Below are 15,070 nucleotides of genomic sequence, written 5' to 3'. Positions count from 1 at the left end.
TTTGCCGATCACCTTAAATCTGTGTCCTCTGAAAATAAGAACATGAGAAATAGGAGCAGGAGTAGGCCATACGGTCCCTCGAGCCTACTCCGCCTTTTAATCAGATCATGGCTGATCTTCGACCTCAACTCCTCTTTCCCACCCGATCCCCATTTACCTTGATTCCCCTAGAGTCCAAAAATCTATCCATCTCAGCTTTGAATATATTCAATGACTCAGCATCCACAGCTCTCTGGGGTAGAGAATTCCAAAGATTCACAACCCTCTGTGTGAAGAAATTCCTCCTCATCTCAGTCTTGAATGGCCGACCCCTTATCCTGCAACTATGCCCCCTAGATCTAGACTCTCTAGCCAGGGGAAACAACCTCTCAGCATCTACCCTATCAAGCCCCCTCATAATCTTATATGTTTCAATGAGATCATCTCTATTTTTCTAAACTCCAGAGAGAATAGGCCCATTCTACCCAACCTCTCCTCATAGGACAACCCTCTCATCCCAGGAATTAATCTAGTGAACCTTCGTTGTACCGCTTCCAAGGCAGGGATATCCTTTCTTAGATAAGGAGACCAAAACTGTATGCAGCATTCCAGGTGAGGTCTCACTAAAGCCCTGTACAACAGTAGTAAGACTTCCTTACTCATGTACTCCAATCCCCTTGCAATAAAGGCCAACATGCCATTTGTTTACCCAATTGCCTGCTGTACCTGCATACTAACCTTTTGTGTTTCTTGTACGAGGACACCGAAGTCTCTCTGAACACCAACATTTAATAGTTTCTCACCATTTAAAAAATATTCTGTTCGTCTATTCTGCCTATCAAAATGAATAACCTCACATTTCCCGACATTATACTCCATCTGCCACCTTCTTACCCACTCACTTAATCTGTCTATATCCCTTTGCAGGCTCTTTATATCCTGCTCACAGCTTACTTTCCCACCTAGCTTTGTATCATCAGCAAACTTGGATACATTACACTCGGTTCCTTCATCTAAGTCATTAATATAGATTGTAAATAGCTGAGGCCCAAGCACCAATCCTTTCGGCACCCCACTAGTTACAGCCTGCCAATCTGAGAGTGACCCATTTATCCCTACTCTCTGTTTTCTGTCCTTTAACCAATCCTCTATCCATTCTATTATATTACCCCCAACCCCATGAGCTCTTGCCTTGTGTAACAACCTTTTATGTGGCACCTTATCGAATGCTTTTTGAAAATCCAAATATACTACATCCACTGGTTCTCCTTTATCTACCCTGCTAGTTACATCCTCAAGAAATTCTAATAAATTTGTCAAACATGATTTCCCTTTCATAAAACCATGTTGACTCTGCCTAGTCATATTATGATTTTCTAAGTGCCCTGTTACCACTTCCTTAATAATGGATCCCAGCATTTTCCCGACGATCGATGTCAGGCTCACTGGCCTGTAGCTCCCTGTTTTCTCTCTCCTTACCTTCTTGAATAGCGGGGTAACATTTGCTACCTTCCAGTCCACTGGGACCGTTCCAGAATCTAGAGAATTTTGGAAGATCATAACCAATGCATCCGCTATCTCTGCAGCCACCTCTTTTAGAACCTTAGGATGTAGGTCATCGGGTCCAGGGGATGTGTCGGCTTTTAGTCCCGTTAGTTTGTCCAGTACTTTTTCTCTAGTGATATTAATTGTTTTAAGTTCCTCACTCTCATTTACCCCTTGGTTCTCCACTGTTTTTGGAATGCTTTCTGTGTCATCTACTGTGAAGACAGGTACAAAATATTTGTTTAACACATCTGCCATTTCCTGATTCCCCATTATAATTTTTCCTGCCTCAGCCTCCAAGGGGCCAACGTTTACTTTTGCTACTCTCTTCCATTTTACTTACAATCCGTTTTTATATTTCTTGCTAGTTTACTTTCATATTCTATTTTCTCCCTTTTTATCAACTTTTTGGTCATCCTTTGTTGGTTTCTCTGGTTACCAACCATGGAATTGCATGTTGATGACATAGTGGAAATGTTAAAATCATGTGTCTATTTTTAAAAGTAGAACTTCAATTAATTATTTTATTTTATATAACCAGAAAATTTGTCATCTAGGAACATAGGAACAGGAGTAGGCCATTCAGCCCCTCGTGCCTGCTCTGCCATTTGATAAGATCATGGCTGATCTGTGATCTAATACCATATACCTGCCTTTGGCCCATATCCCTTGCATCTTGTCAAACAGAATATACAATAGAATATCCAGTTTTTCACTTCTGAATGACCAAGTTTAGCATAGCCATGGAATACATTGCAAATTCTGGTATTTACGATATACTGAAACACATTTAACATCATTCCTACTACTCTATGATAGATTCTATGCACAGATGATTTTTAAAATATATATTTGTGCAGATTTTCCATTTTTGGAGACAGTTTGTAAAAATAGAATGTTATTTATTGTAAAAGTCTAGCTCCCATGGGACAAGAGGAAAAAAATATTTTAAAAAACAAATGCAGGAGGAAAGACCTTGATGTATCAATTTTTTCCCATGCACAAAAAATGGATGCAAAATCTGGACAGATTACACCATCCTATTTTACATATGTTGAATTAGGTAATGTATGGTGAGACTTGATTTTATGCACTTGCAGGATGTATAAATTTAGATGCAAACATTATGACATAAAACAGGCAAACACAATATTCAGTAGAGAACTATGGAATATATAGTTTATTTCAATTAGAGATTTAAAACTACAAGTAGTCATCAAGCCTCTCTCATTCATAAGTTCTGTATTCCACAGTAGTATCCTCTATATAGTGCCATTTTCAGATTTGCTGTTGTTTTTAGCTGGCAGATGAGAACACCTTGTGTTTCCACCACCATTATCCACACAGTTTGTGTGAGCTGACAGGAACTGTACTTTATGATGCAGGAAAAGTCTCTGCTTTCTTTTTTTAAAAATCCCTTCCCGATACAAAAAAGACATCTGTTACTATAAGGCATTCCATCTAACAGCCTGGCTGACAACTGTCCTAACTTGTTCAAGCGAATAGCCAAGTTCCCTGAAGACTTTTTAAAATATATATTTTATAAGATTTTATGATTATTCATACTCCAATTTCATGCTTTCCTTCGCATTAAAGGTTATATACAATAGCTTCTTATCTCTATATGAAGAATTATCAACAAATAATTTTGTTCCTGAAAAGTTTTAGCAGTGAAGAGTTTCACAACTTGATTTCAAAGCATGTCTTTAGATGATGTAAGAAGCATGAAGCATGACAGTAACATGAGTAAAATGCCTTTGAGAATTGGAATGGGGCATGTGCTAGTCATGACAATGCAGTTCTAAAATAAGTATTTGTTCAGCTGTCAGTCCACAGCATGAAATCAGTAAGATCATGCAGAAGGGGAAATCAGGCAAACTTGATTTTGGGTCACAATTCTGCTAACATAAATTGTTCTCTTTAGAACATATGTATGAAATTGACCATTTAAAAAAAATCTTAACATAGGTAAAAAAATAAATGACTCTTAGATTAATGCAGTGCTAATTTGTAAAAAAAAAGATTGTTAAAATCTTTAATAAATGAAACTAAAATGATTATAAAGAGGCATTAAATGTAAAGTTTGTTTGAACATTCAAACAAAGATGCAAATACAGAAAAGAAAACCGTAAGGAATGAATCAATAGCTAATTAAAGTTAAGAGTTAAAAAGAAACAGAAGAGTTAATGCCTGATGAAAGATTAGCAAGGGCTGGTGGATGGACACTATATGGGCGAAATATGATGGCGTGGTACTTTACAGGTTTCTAAGAAGAAATGCACAATCAAATTGAATAATTAAGCATGATTTTTTTCAAGTACAGCAAAGCAGAACAAAAAAGCAATGCTCCTAAAAACAATACAACCATAGTGGAACTCTGAGTGGAGTATTGATGAATTCGTGGGAATTTTCAGTGGGAAAGGATTAAAATTTGGTCACAATAAGGGCAAACAGAATGAGGAACAAATGGGGAATTTAGCTGAGATACACTGCATTATGCCTGTGAAATGATCAGACATTTCAATGGGAAACATTATTTGGACCATGAAATTTATATAATGTGTGTATTCTGGTCTCAAAATGGATAGACTGCTGAACAGTCTATAAAGGATTTGCTTCATGTGATATTCCCATGGGCAAGTTTATTTTACCAAATGCTATCAACAGGTGATAGTTTTAGAAACATTTTACTTTTGGAAACCATGAACACAATCATCGTCAGCCCGAAAGTGATACAAAATAATTTACATTTGTAGGTCGGAATTCACAGTTTAATGTTCCTCCCTCCCCGTCCCCCCCACCTGCCCACATTCATACTCACACTGTGTGTCTCTTTCACTTGCTCTCCGGCTCTCTCTTTTACTCAAGTACTGTGGTGTAGAATTAATGTAACTTCCAAAGCCAATTGTAAAATTGTTTTGAAGATACAGGGAAATATAAATTATTTGTCTAAAAACATTTTTTCTGTGGATTCCAAAAATGTGCAACTTTTATTCTAGAAATAAAGGCACATTATTACCAGAGATTCCAAATCTTTGCAAGATTTATATCCATACAAACAAAAGATATGACTCTGTCAATTAGTCAGTATTACTAACAATGGTTATAATGTGTTGTGTTTTGCTTTTATTTATTTTTTAATATATTATAAGTTATCCCCTATCTTGGGATCTACCTGGCCATTACATCTCTGCTGCCAATAGGGCAGACCCCACTCTCGCCAGCCAGCCACCAGGAGGTATCATTTCACCCAGGTTTGATTTTTCTCTCATGATCCTCCCTATTCCTACAGGGACATTACACAGCTCAGATTAGAAACCTGAACCTATGTTAATCTCACTCATAACACCTGTGACCACCATACTGCCCATAACATAAGATGTAAGATGTTTCTACGTTCATTGTGATTATCATTAATACATAACTCTAGAGCATGATCCCTTTGAATATGTAACAAGTTTTCTCAGGTACATTTTTCTGAATGTGCTGTGCCACTAACTTATCAGTGTTCGTTAGTTTACTATAGGAAACCGTCTTTTCAACAATTTACTTAAATTGTAGCAAATTTTGCTCTACAAATGCATCAGCAGCTTCTTTCAGAAGGGAACTGAAGAGATTTCTGGTGCTGGAAGATGTAGAACAGTATAAATATAGACAGTGCACGACAGAGAGTGTAGGTTTCTTGAGGGAATTTTGAAGAATGGCAAAAGTCTGTTTTCTTAAAGAGAGATTCTTAATGCAGAAAAACGTCCTTTTTTGCAAATGCACAATACAATTGTAAATAGTATCAGAGCATATTATCAGATAATTTCTATGATGTTATGAAAATGACCCACAGTTGCTTTCCTTCCAAAACAATAATAAAATTAGTAGAAGAATTTTTCATGAAAGCAAGTCCTGTGTCATGTCCTGGGTCTATAAATCCCTCCCTCCATTTTGTAAATTGTTTTCTTGTCCCCTGCTTTTGTGGTTCCGTGCCACACACCATTTCCCCAACTGAGAGGGTGTAGGCCTCTGTCTATAAATTGAGTTCTTGACCCTTTCCTCTCTCCCATAAAGTTTTCTGTATCTGCAGCAGAAAGCCTGTTTGAGTCTGGAAACCTGAAGACTGAATTTAAGTTTTGACGGTGGCAGAAAGCGGCTGGTAGCATATCGGCCGCCCGTTATACACCCCGCCTGATTTTACTTCGTAATCCGATCCGCTACCACCCGTTTTCCGGCAACGCGAAAACTTAAATTCAGCCCACTGATCCTTTGGGAAATCATGAGGCTGATTTTTACCACTACAATTTACTGCATATTAATGTACCAACAGGTCATCTTTGATATAGAATCAGAATGTTATAGCGCAGGAGGAGGCCATTCAGCCCACAATGCCTGCACCAGTTCCCGGAAAGAGCTCTCCACTTTACCCCATTGCTATACCCTTTTAAAATGTTCTCATTCTATTCCCTTTTAAAAGCTATTATGGATTCTGCTTTCAATACTGAATCAGGTTGGCAATTGCAAGTCCAAACAATCTTCTGCATAAAAAAAAAATCCTCCTAGCATCTCCCTTTATTCTTTTGGTGGTGATCTTACATTTATGCCCTTTAGTTATTGACTCACCGACCAGTAGAAATAGTTTTTTCCTATTTACTTTATCAAAATTGCTCATAATTTTTAACTCCTCCATCAGTTCTCCTCGTAATCTTCTCAGATTCTCATCTCCCTTCAGAATTAGAGCCTCTAATCCCTAGTATCATAGTAAATCCCTTCTGTGCCATCTCCGTGACCTCAACATTGGAGGACCCAAATTGGAAACCTTGCAAGTTGAATTGGTTGCATACTTGATTTTATGAAGCAAGGTTTGGGCCAAATAAAAGGCTTCACTACCAGCATGTATGTGGTACTGCAGTGGATTGCAGTAACTCCACTGCCAGGTGTATGTAATTAAAGCGTGACAACTTTACATAGGCAATTGACATAGGAATTTATACTGAAAAAGTTGTTAGAAAGTGCATGTAGACCTAAGATTTTTTATATATTATCACCAATCAATCTCCTGTGGGATTACACGCGGTAAATTAGAGAATATGGTCTCTCTGTCTCTGCTGTGTCTCTCTCTTTTCTGTTCTTTTGCCTCTCTTCCATTAACTATTATTGCTTCTCTGTTTCTCTGTTTCTTCTGTCCTTTCAGGTGATGGATAGTATGGTAAGGAAAGGAGTCACCAGCAGCCAGCCACAAAGTCACTTGTGCTTCCCACACCCTCTGGCTCCCATCATGTACCCAACCCTTCTACCTCCCATTGCTCTTTTAGACCATAAGAGATAGGAGCAGGAGTAGGCCATTCGGCTCCTCGAGCCTGCTCCGCCATTTAATGAGATCATGGCTGATCTGATTTTTACCTCAACTCCACTTTCCCGCCCTTTCCCCATATCCTTTGACTCCCTTGCTGATCAAAATTTGTCTAATTCAGCCTTTTCTCTTCCTAACACCCCTCTCACTACCATCATTACCCCTACCATTTCCCCTTTGAACTACCTGCTAAATCCCTGTGTGCTATGTTCCCTTTGGCACCACTGAGAATCACCTCAAACTTGATTCTCCGTTCTCTTCCATTCTCCTCTTCCATTCACTTGCTCCCAAGGGCATGAGGCAAGGGGCCAGAGACCCCGTTACCCTCAACCTGTTTTCTTCCTCCCCAATATAATTCAATATAAATTTTACCTCAGTAAGGTTTTTGAAATTTGTCCTCTCGTTTTTCAGAATTATTTGAGGAAATACTGCTGAGTGGAAAGTGCTAGAATGTATTGACATTTTTTCCATCACTACATTCTGGGAAATCCAGCTCACAGAGTCACAACTTTGGGCTCAAATATTAAGTCCAAACAAAGGCTTTTTGGGAGAGGCTGTGGCTTTCAAATAGAAACTTTAATGAGGGTATTAAAAACTGAAAAGATAATTCAGTGGCCAAATTCATGAAATGTGTTTTTTCCAAAATTTTAATTTTGTTTAAACCCTTATTTTGGACATTATAGATTTCAGTTACTGAGGGGGGAAAATGGCAAATGAAAAGAAAAAATCAGAAAACATTTTGAGCAGTTTAAGGGAATCCCATGGCCAGATTGAACAATTAGAGTGACAAGTTTATATGGGCACAAATCATTAGAAATGTGGACATAGGAATTTATAATGGAAAAGTTGACACACAAACTATGACAAAAATGTGACAACAGAAAGCAAAGTTGTGCAGACAGGAAGTGTGAGCAGCTGAAATATTTTTCATAAGATATAGATATAATAGGCCCTCTTAATACTATACAACATTTGTTAAAATTAATTCAGTAATCTTGAGAATGTAGTGTCATTCCCTCATGAGCAGTGTTAACTGTGAGGTGCTAATTTCACTTTTCTATAGCAGATGAATGATTGGAAGAGCTAGGCTCTCAAGATAATAAGATTTTTCTTGTAAATGTTATAAAATTTGCAAATTATTATACTACTAGCTTAATTTATTCCCAGGACCTTTGCCATTATACTATGAATCCTAAACACAATTTTAAAATGTAGTGACACCGGGGCATCATTAGTAGAGGACTATGTTTTCAGGGATTTTTATATGCATTTCACACAGATTTCAGCAAATTAAGATCACCTTGACCTTAGGAGTGAAATAATAATTAGCAGGGTGTGCCATGACCCGTACGCAACAGATTGTCCATGGTTTCCCCATCAATAGATAATCAATACCCTTCCCGAAACATGATTGTCACTAGAATGTAGGCTCCCGGAAACAATGTTATGTACAGTATACTGCACTTCAAATTTTGATGTGTCTATAAATGGAAGGTTTGCAACTACAGCTGAAGATAAGTCAGTTCACATTAACAGTGGAATGGTATTGCCATTTTGTGTAAAATTACAAAATAGTGTAACTACAGTTTTAAATGATTCCAAGCAGAATAGAATATACTCTCATTTTGTAAACCAGTATGTCTATTTTTTTTTTAAAAAGAACCATACATTATGGCTGATTTGACTCACAATCTCAAAACTCTGTGGATTGTTAAAAGGTATAGTTGGACTACAGTGAAGTGTATTTGGTTGCAAATGTGTAATTTTGGATTACTGAATATAACCAAGTTTATACATTTTAAGTGCAGTAAACTTGATAGTCATTTTACTTCACTTTGCCATTGTGATATTTGCAACAGTTCACATCCTCTCTGCACAGCTGCAATGATGCTATCTAGTGTCTTTTTTGGGATGAAGAACCATAGTGGGAACAATGCCATATACTCTATTTATTAGGGAATGAACTGAGATTGGGACTATAGTAAATACCTGTAAATTTTGCTTTGGTAGTTGTAATTACTTTCATTCTTATAACCCTGGGAATACACATGTTTGACCCAGTGAGTTTGCAATACCTTTGTTATAGTAGCATATTATTAGTCTGTAAAATAATACTTAACAATACTAAAACTATAGATAAAATGGGATTTTTCAAATGATATTTTAATTTCTACATTCACATTCGCTCCAGCTGAAGATACAAGTGGGTATCTCTACACGTGCAGCTCTATGCTCAAAGTTGAATATATTTTGAAATAAAGACTAGAATTCCTGTAACATTTAATTTTAATTGTATGGAATTCTGGAATAGATTCACACAAAAAAGAAAAAGTGAAGTAATCATCCTTAATTTGATTAATTTTATATTAACATTTATTTCCATCACATCAAGATCTCTGACAGGGACAACATCAACTTTAGTCGAGACACAGAAGCATTTATGATTGTGACGAAAAAAACGTCATCTGATCTGACATCCGCCCAGCTTGATCTCATCCGCTGGGCTCAAGAACGTGGTCACAGTCCAATCACTTCATATACAAAAGCCTCAGTTGCTAACCGAGTTCATTTAAGGCTTCAAGAAACTGGTAGGTGTTAATGTGTGTATGTACCACAAACAAAATTGAAAACTGAATCGTATTGTGAGTATCTGGAGTCTCACCAGCAATAAATAAATGTTCACAATATACAAACATTGTATCAAAGCAAGTTGGAATGAACTAGTTGTAGTAATAGTGTCATCCATGATTATTCAAAACAAACCTGTAATAATTCTAGTTAGAGCATTTTCTTTCACATTGATGAGTGAAATAAATTCTCTAAATTTAGTGATAAATAATTGTCTCAGTGCTCTTCACCGTAATCACAAGTCCAACCCCTGCAGTAAGTAGCACTCAGTTTGTCTTTGTATATGTGATGAACCAGCAAAGACCCAGTTTTTTGCTTGTAGGGACCAAACGTCCAAATAGGTAGAACCAGCAACTTATTGATCCCCACATGTTGTTAGTTCAGAAGCAGAGACATCAATCAAGCGCACTACTCTGTCTTGGATGGTGTTGAGCTTCTTGAAAATAGTTGTGGCTGCAGCCAGCCAGGTGAGTAGTCCATCACACTCCTGACGACCATTGAAGATGGTGGTGAGGCATTGTGGTGGTCAAGAGCCACTTGTTGCAGAGTACCCAGCCTCTGCGCTGCTCCAGTAGCCACACTGTTGATATGGCTGTTCCATTTAAGTTACTAGACTGTGGTAACTCCCAGGATGTTGGTGGGGGATTCATTGGTGGTTGGTGATGTTGTTGAAGGTCGGGGAGATGGTTGGGCCTTTTCTTCTTGGAGGTGGTCATTGCCTGGCACATGTGGCGCAAATGTTACCTGCCACTTGTCAGCCGAAGCCTGGATGTTGTCCAGGTCCTGCTGTAGGCTGGCATGGGTTGTTTCATTATTGGAGCAGTTATGAATGGTATTAGGATATGAGTTTGTGCCTACCTCCCCACATTGTGAGTTCCCGATCTTCAATCATTTGGGAAGGCACAGAGTGAGGACAAGGCACTCATACACAAGGAAAAAGGCAAAATCTGATGCTCATGCACTGCAACTGACAGAAGCCTTGAAGCAAGTCTTCTGCACAGTCTCAAGCAGTGAATATGTGAAGTGATTCTTAATGGTTTCTGAGTAAAGTTAGATTGTCAATTCTGTGGACCATGGTTGAGGGGAATGAGGAGAAGAATGAAAAAAGAGACTACAGCTGTGATGGACCTGCAACACTATCTGTTAGTGGGATGTTACCATGTTTGTACACAGGGTTATTTTGATAATTTCTCGGCTGAGTTTGATAGTTCGGCATTACCCGGTTAAACAGTTGTAAATTGCTTTCTTTTTTTGAAAGTTGAAGATACATAAAATTTGTGGTCTTTTTGAAACTGAAGTGCTGGAAGTGATTCAGAAATTCTTACGGGAGACAGGAGATGTGTTGCAGCTGCTATGGGGGTAATCGGCCATCCAAATGTCTGCAGAACAAGTGGTTGAGTAACAGGTGCAGGCTCTTCACAAGGAAGAAGACAAGCCACTTCTAACCGTAGCAGCATGAAAAAAAAGATCTTCGCGTCTCAACAGGAAATGAACATTAAGTTGGCAAGAGGCACTGATGTGCTGCAACAAATGTTGGCCAGAATATGACCGGCTGCTGAAGATACTCAAAATCTGTTGCTTCTATTAAAGCCGTATAAATTTAAATTGTTGATCAACTTGTTGAAACACGTTGTTCATCTGACACTTATCTTGCTGAATAAGTGAATTATCTTCGTGGAACTAAATGGTTAATTAAAAGGACTGAAGCTGTTTGTATTTTTAAAACATTTTCTTAATTGTTCATTACATTTCCCTGATTGCCTCTGGAAATGTCCAAAAAGCAGACTTCTTAAAAGGCTCAGATTGTAACATAATTACGTGAATGTAAGCATGATGTTTCCTTGTTCAGAAAGTTACTTTGGGGGAGGAAGAAGGAGACTGACGCGGTGGATTGTGCACACTGCCCTTTAACCTCTGGAAACTGATGGTGTAAAAGTCTCTCTACTTTCTTGCTGTGAGGATTCTAAATGAAATGAGTTTGAACAATCTCAACCTGATTCTTTGTTGAGAGCAGGTTCATGAACACTTTCAACTCAGTTGTCTGTAAGTGTGCATTCACAGCATCATTCTGCTATATAATACACTAATTGGCATTAAGTCAGTAGTCTTGCTCAACTCATGATATAGATAATGGAAAATTCATACTGATGCATTTGTGGTGCCATCCTGGGGCTGGGTTTCAAGTGCACTGTTGGGTGCAGTGATGTAACTTTACTCTGCATCTGATATTTATATAATACCTGTCCCGGGAGTCCTTGATTCTGATTTGGCTTCCAAAGTTGACACTGTTTAGTTCTCCAAGTCTGAAATCCTGGTCTTTCAGTTGTTATGTATGGGCTGGCACTCCTCGCTATTTTATTATTAGTTACTCTGTTCCCCAGCTAATAGACAGCATCCTGCTAGCACAATGCATTCATATAACAACCAGCCTCTGCATCCGTCCCTTAGAGTCCACCTCTCGGCAACATACAAATAATTTGACTTTATACTGGCCTCAAACAAACATTCCTTTTTTAACATGGCATGATGTGTCATTTCCTCATACCATGAGTGAAGAATCAGGTAGAGGAAAGGCAGCAAGAGAGGCTGCTCGGGGAACCAAGGTTACTTGAGCTGAAACAAGTGGCTCACTTTAACCACAACAGAAATTAATGGGGTTGGGGAGTTCCAAAGAGCAAACAAATTAAGACTTTGTATTTTCTTTTACTATTCTCCTCTACATTCTTATCTTAACTTGTTACCCAACTTAACTGTTTTACTTCCTGCCACCATTTTTCTTCTGTTGATTGCTTCTTTCTTTCTCAGCATTCTACTCTTTTTTGCCTTGTGTCTATGATACGTGGCTGGTAGGGAGTGTATTCTTCCTATGTCAAGAGTGGTGCATAATGCAGTTGGGATGTTTTCTGTGCAAGTCTACAGTGATGAATTGTTGCCAATAGCCTGGACATTAAACTGTCGCAATAAACCAGCCGAGTGGGGAAGGAATCAGGACTTGAGCACATAAGGAACAAACATGAAAACTGGGGAAGCAAACAATGCTTCTTATTAAGCGATAAAGCACCACCCTGGAACATTTTAGCTTTTTATTCTTTTTCGGGATGTAGGCATTGCTGGCAAGGCTGGCATTTATTGCTTATCCCTAGTTGCCCTGAGAAGGTGATGCTGGACCACCTTCTTAAACTGCTGCAGTCTGTGTGGTGAAGGTGCTCCCACAATGCTGCTAGATAGAGAGATCCTGGATTTTGACCCAGTGACAATGAAGGAACGGTGATTAGGTCAAAGTCAGAATAATGTGTGGCTTGGAGGGTCAATTTGGAGGTGATGGTGCACTTGCTGCCCTTTTCCTTCCAGATGGTAGAGGTCCTGTGTTTGGGACATGCTGTCGAAGAAGCATTGGCGAAAGCATGCCCTGAAAGCACTGACAAGTCTATAAAACAACCTACTTCATTGTAAAACGTAATTTTTAGCGCCAGTTGATCAATAAAGAACCAATAAGGCAAGTTAACTCAAGGAAATTGTGCTTGTAAACATTCCAATGTTAGGGGCTTAATTCACTTTTAAAAAACATAGTGACTGGTTTCCTCAGTACCTCATGTCTTGCACAAGGTTTTGCTCCACAGGAATTGCCCAATAGGGAATCCTGTAATTTTGGGGCCTAAACTGCAGAGCACTTTTCCCAGCCTCTTGTTCTCTGTTCAAGAAACATTCCAGTCCCCCTAGTGGTATCAACCAGTCCACCTATGTTACAACTGAAAATATATTGCAGGTGCAAGTCGACTGCAAAAAGTACTTGCAGAAAAATTAGAAATCACGAATGCCAAAGCAGACTCGCTAATCATTTGAAAACCAGCACAAATGTCCTTGTAATAATCAAATGAGAACCACAGTGCATATTTAAAACCTTTCAATTTTTTTTTGCTCCACTGTAATTGAAGGATAGTATGAATGCACAGAACTTGCTATTTCATGTTTCCTCATTACAGAGGATACCAGTGATTGGTTTCATGGCTGTAACAAGTATCATTCTGCGAAATAGTGGAATTTCTACTTGTAAAAATATACTTGGTTGGTTTGGTAACATTAGAACCATGGTCATTTGGCTGGAAGACTTAAATTTGGATCCCATATGTAACTGACTTCTATACTTAGCCTTTTTTTGGAGGATGAGTCTGTCAGCTTGGCCAGGCCATGTGGGGAGGAAAGCTGGCAATTCTTTGACACAGCATATTGATAGGTTGCCCATTGGTACCATTCATGGAAAATTTCTCAAGTTGGACCATCCCATGCTCCTATCTAAGGCAGATACCATAACGGACTAACTTAGGAAGGGGAGGAGAATAAAAAGGAAACAGTGGTTTTCTGAAATTCATCAGTTTTTTTTAAAAGAATCTAATTAGGCAAAAAAGTTTGAAAGGTGAATGGGTTAAAGTAGAGTGAATTAAGATTTAAAAATAATTGTAAATCTTGGATTTTTAAATCTCAATCTGCATACTGTTATTGGTGGAAACCTACATAGGGTCAATCCAGTCCACCAGAAACACTGATTCTGGAGAATGCTTGTATTGTTCAAATTGCATTTTTGCACTATGAAATGCATTGTAATAGTACAGTAATACTATTGTTGCTGTTCCATACTATGATATTAAATAGTACAGTAGTGTTATGTTCCAACTGCTCAGAATCTTTGACTATTTATTGAGATGTTTAGTACTTGAGCAGTATTGCTAGTCATTTAAAAATGGAACACAAAGTCATTTTAAAAATATCAAATTAATTAAATCTTATTTCACCAGCAGTCTATTGAATACCAAATCTTTTTGGTATTCAATAGAATGCTCTGAGTGAAATAAGAGATGAAGGTTTATTATAGTTATCATTTTGTAGTAAATTTGATCTTGAAAGTGAAAACTTGTCTTAAAACTTTTAATTTAAAAAAAGTCAAGATCTTGTATTGACTTCCTCCTCTTCTCCCCCATAGCTGAAGAAGAGGAGGCCGAATCTTTTCTTCCTCCAGAACTTTCAATTCTGAGAGAGCCATTGCAATCATCTGATCAGACATTTCCTGGATTTTCAGAAACCTTTCGATTTCCATTTCCCTTTGACCAAGAAGATTATGACAGGGTGGACACAGCACACAAGCTGCCACAAAGATCCCGGGATAGTACATTTGAAAACCTGATGAGAAAGGGATTACCTGAATCAGAAGAGATTCAGACCATTGACAATGTGGCTGTGTCTGTTCAATGTGAGGATGAAAGAATGGTGGCTGCAGTTGAAAAGAGCAGCTTGCAGGTTTGTTTAAATCCATTTCATGTTTTCTCTGCCGTGACTGGCTGCTGCTGTTCGTGGATTCACATTTACAGTATTAATTATACAAGGTTTCAGAACCTAATAGGCCCGTTCTTTGCCTGTCCTAACCAATTACAGATCTGACCTTAATCCTTGCTGGCTAAAGGCCAAGGTTGTGCCTGAGTTTAGTGTGGGCACAAAAGAGATATTTTAATCTGGAGGTAGTACAGTTAAGAACAGCACTACAGCACTTTTAAGCAAAATAGTTAGTGCAGCTACTATGTTTGTGCA

At 38.3% G+C, this 15,070-nt stretch overlaps 1 protein-coding gene across 3 annotated transcripts in view; it reads left to right on the top strand.

Annotated features, from left to right (window-relative positions):
* Positions 1-15,070, top strand: part of tgfbr3 (transforming growth factor, beta receptor III) — a 193,289-nt gene that overhangs the window by 145,720 nt on the left and 32,499 nt on the right. For all 3 annotated transcript variants that reach the window (XM_067989915.1, XM_067989913.1, XM_067989914.1), the window contains exons 8-9: positions 9,255-9,450; positions 14,469-14,782. In XM_067989915.1, the coding sequence (XP_067846016.1) occupies positions 9,255-9,450; positions 14,469-14,782 (510 nt within the window). The remainder of the gene's footprint in view (positions 1-9,254; positions 9,451-14,468; positions 14,783-15,070) is intronic.

This window comes from Heptranchias perlo, chromosome 9, assembly GCF_035084215.1.
Source record: "Heptranchias perlo isolate sHepPer1 chromosome 9, sHepPer1.hap1, whole genome shotgun sequence".
NCBI lineage: Eukaryota > Metazoa > Chordata > Chondrichthyes > Hexanchiformes > Hexanchidae > Heptranchias > Heptranchias perlo.
Note: the sequence above shows the minus strand (reverse complement) of the source record. Positions and strands in the feature narration are given on the sequence as shown.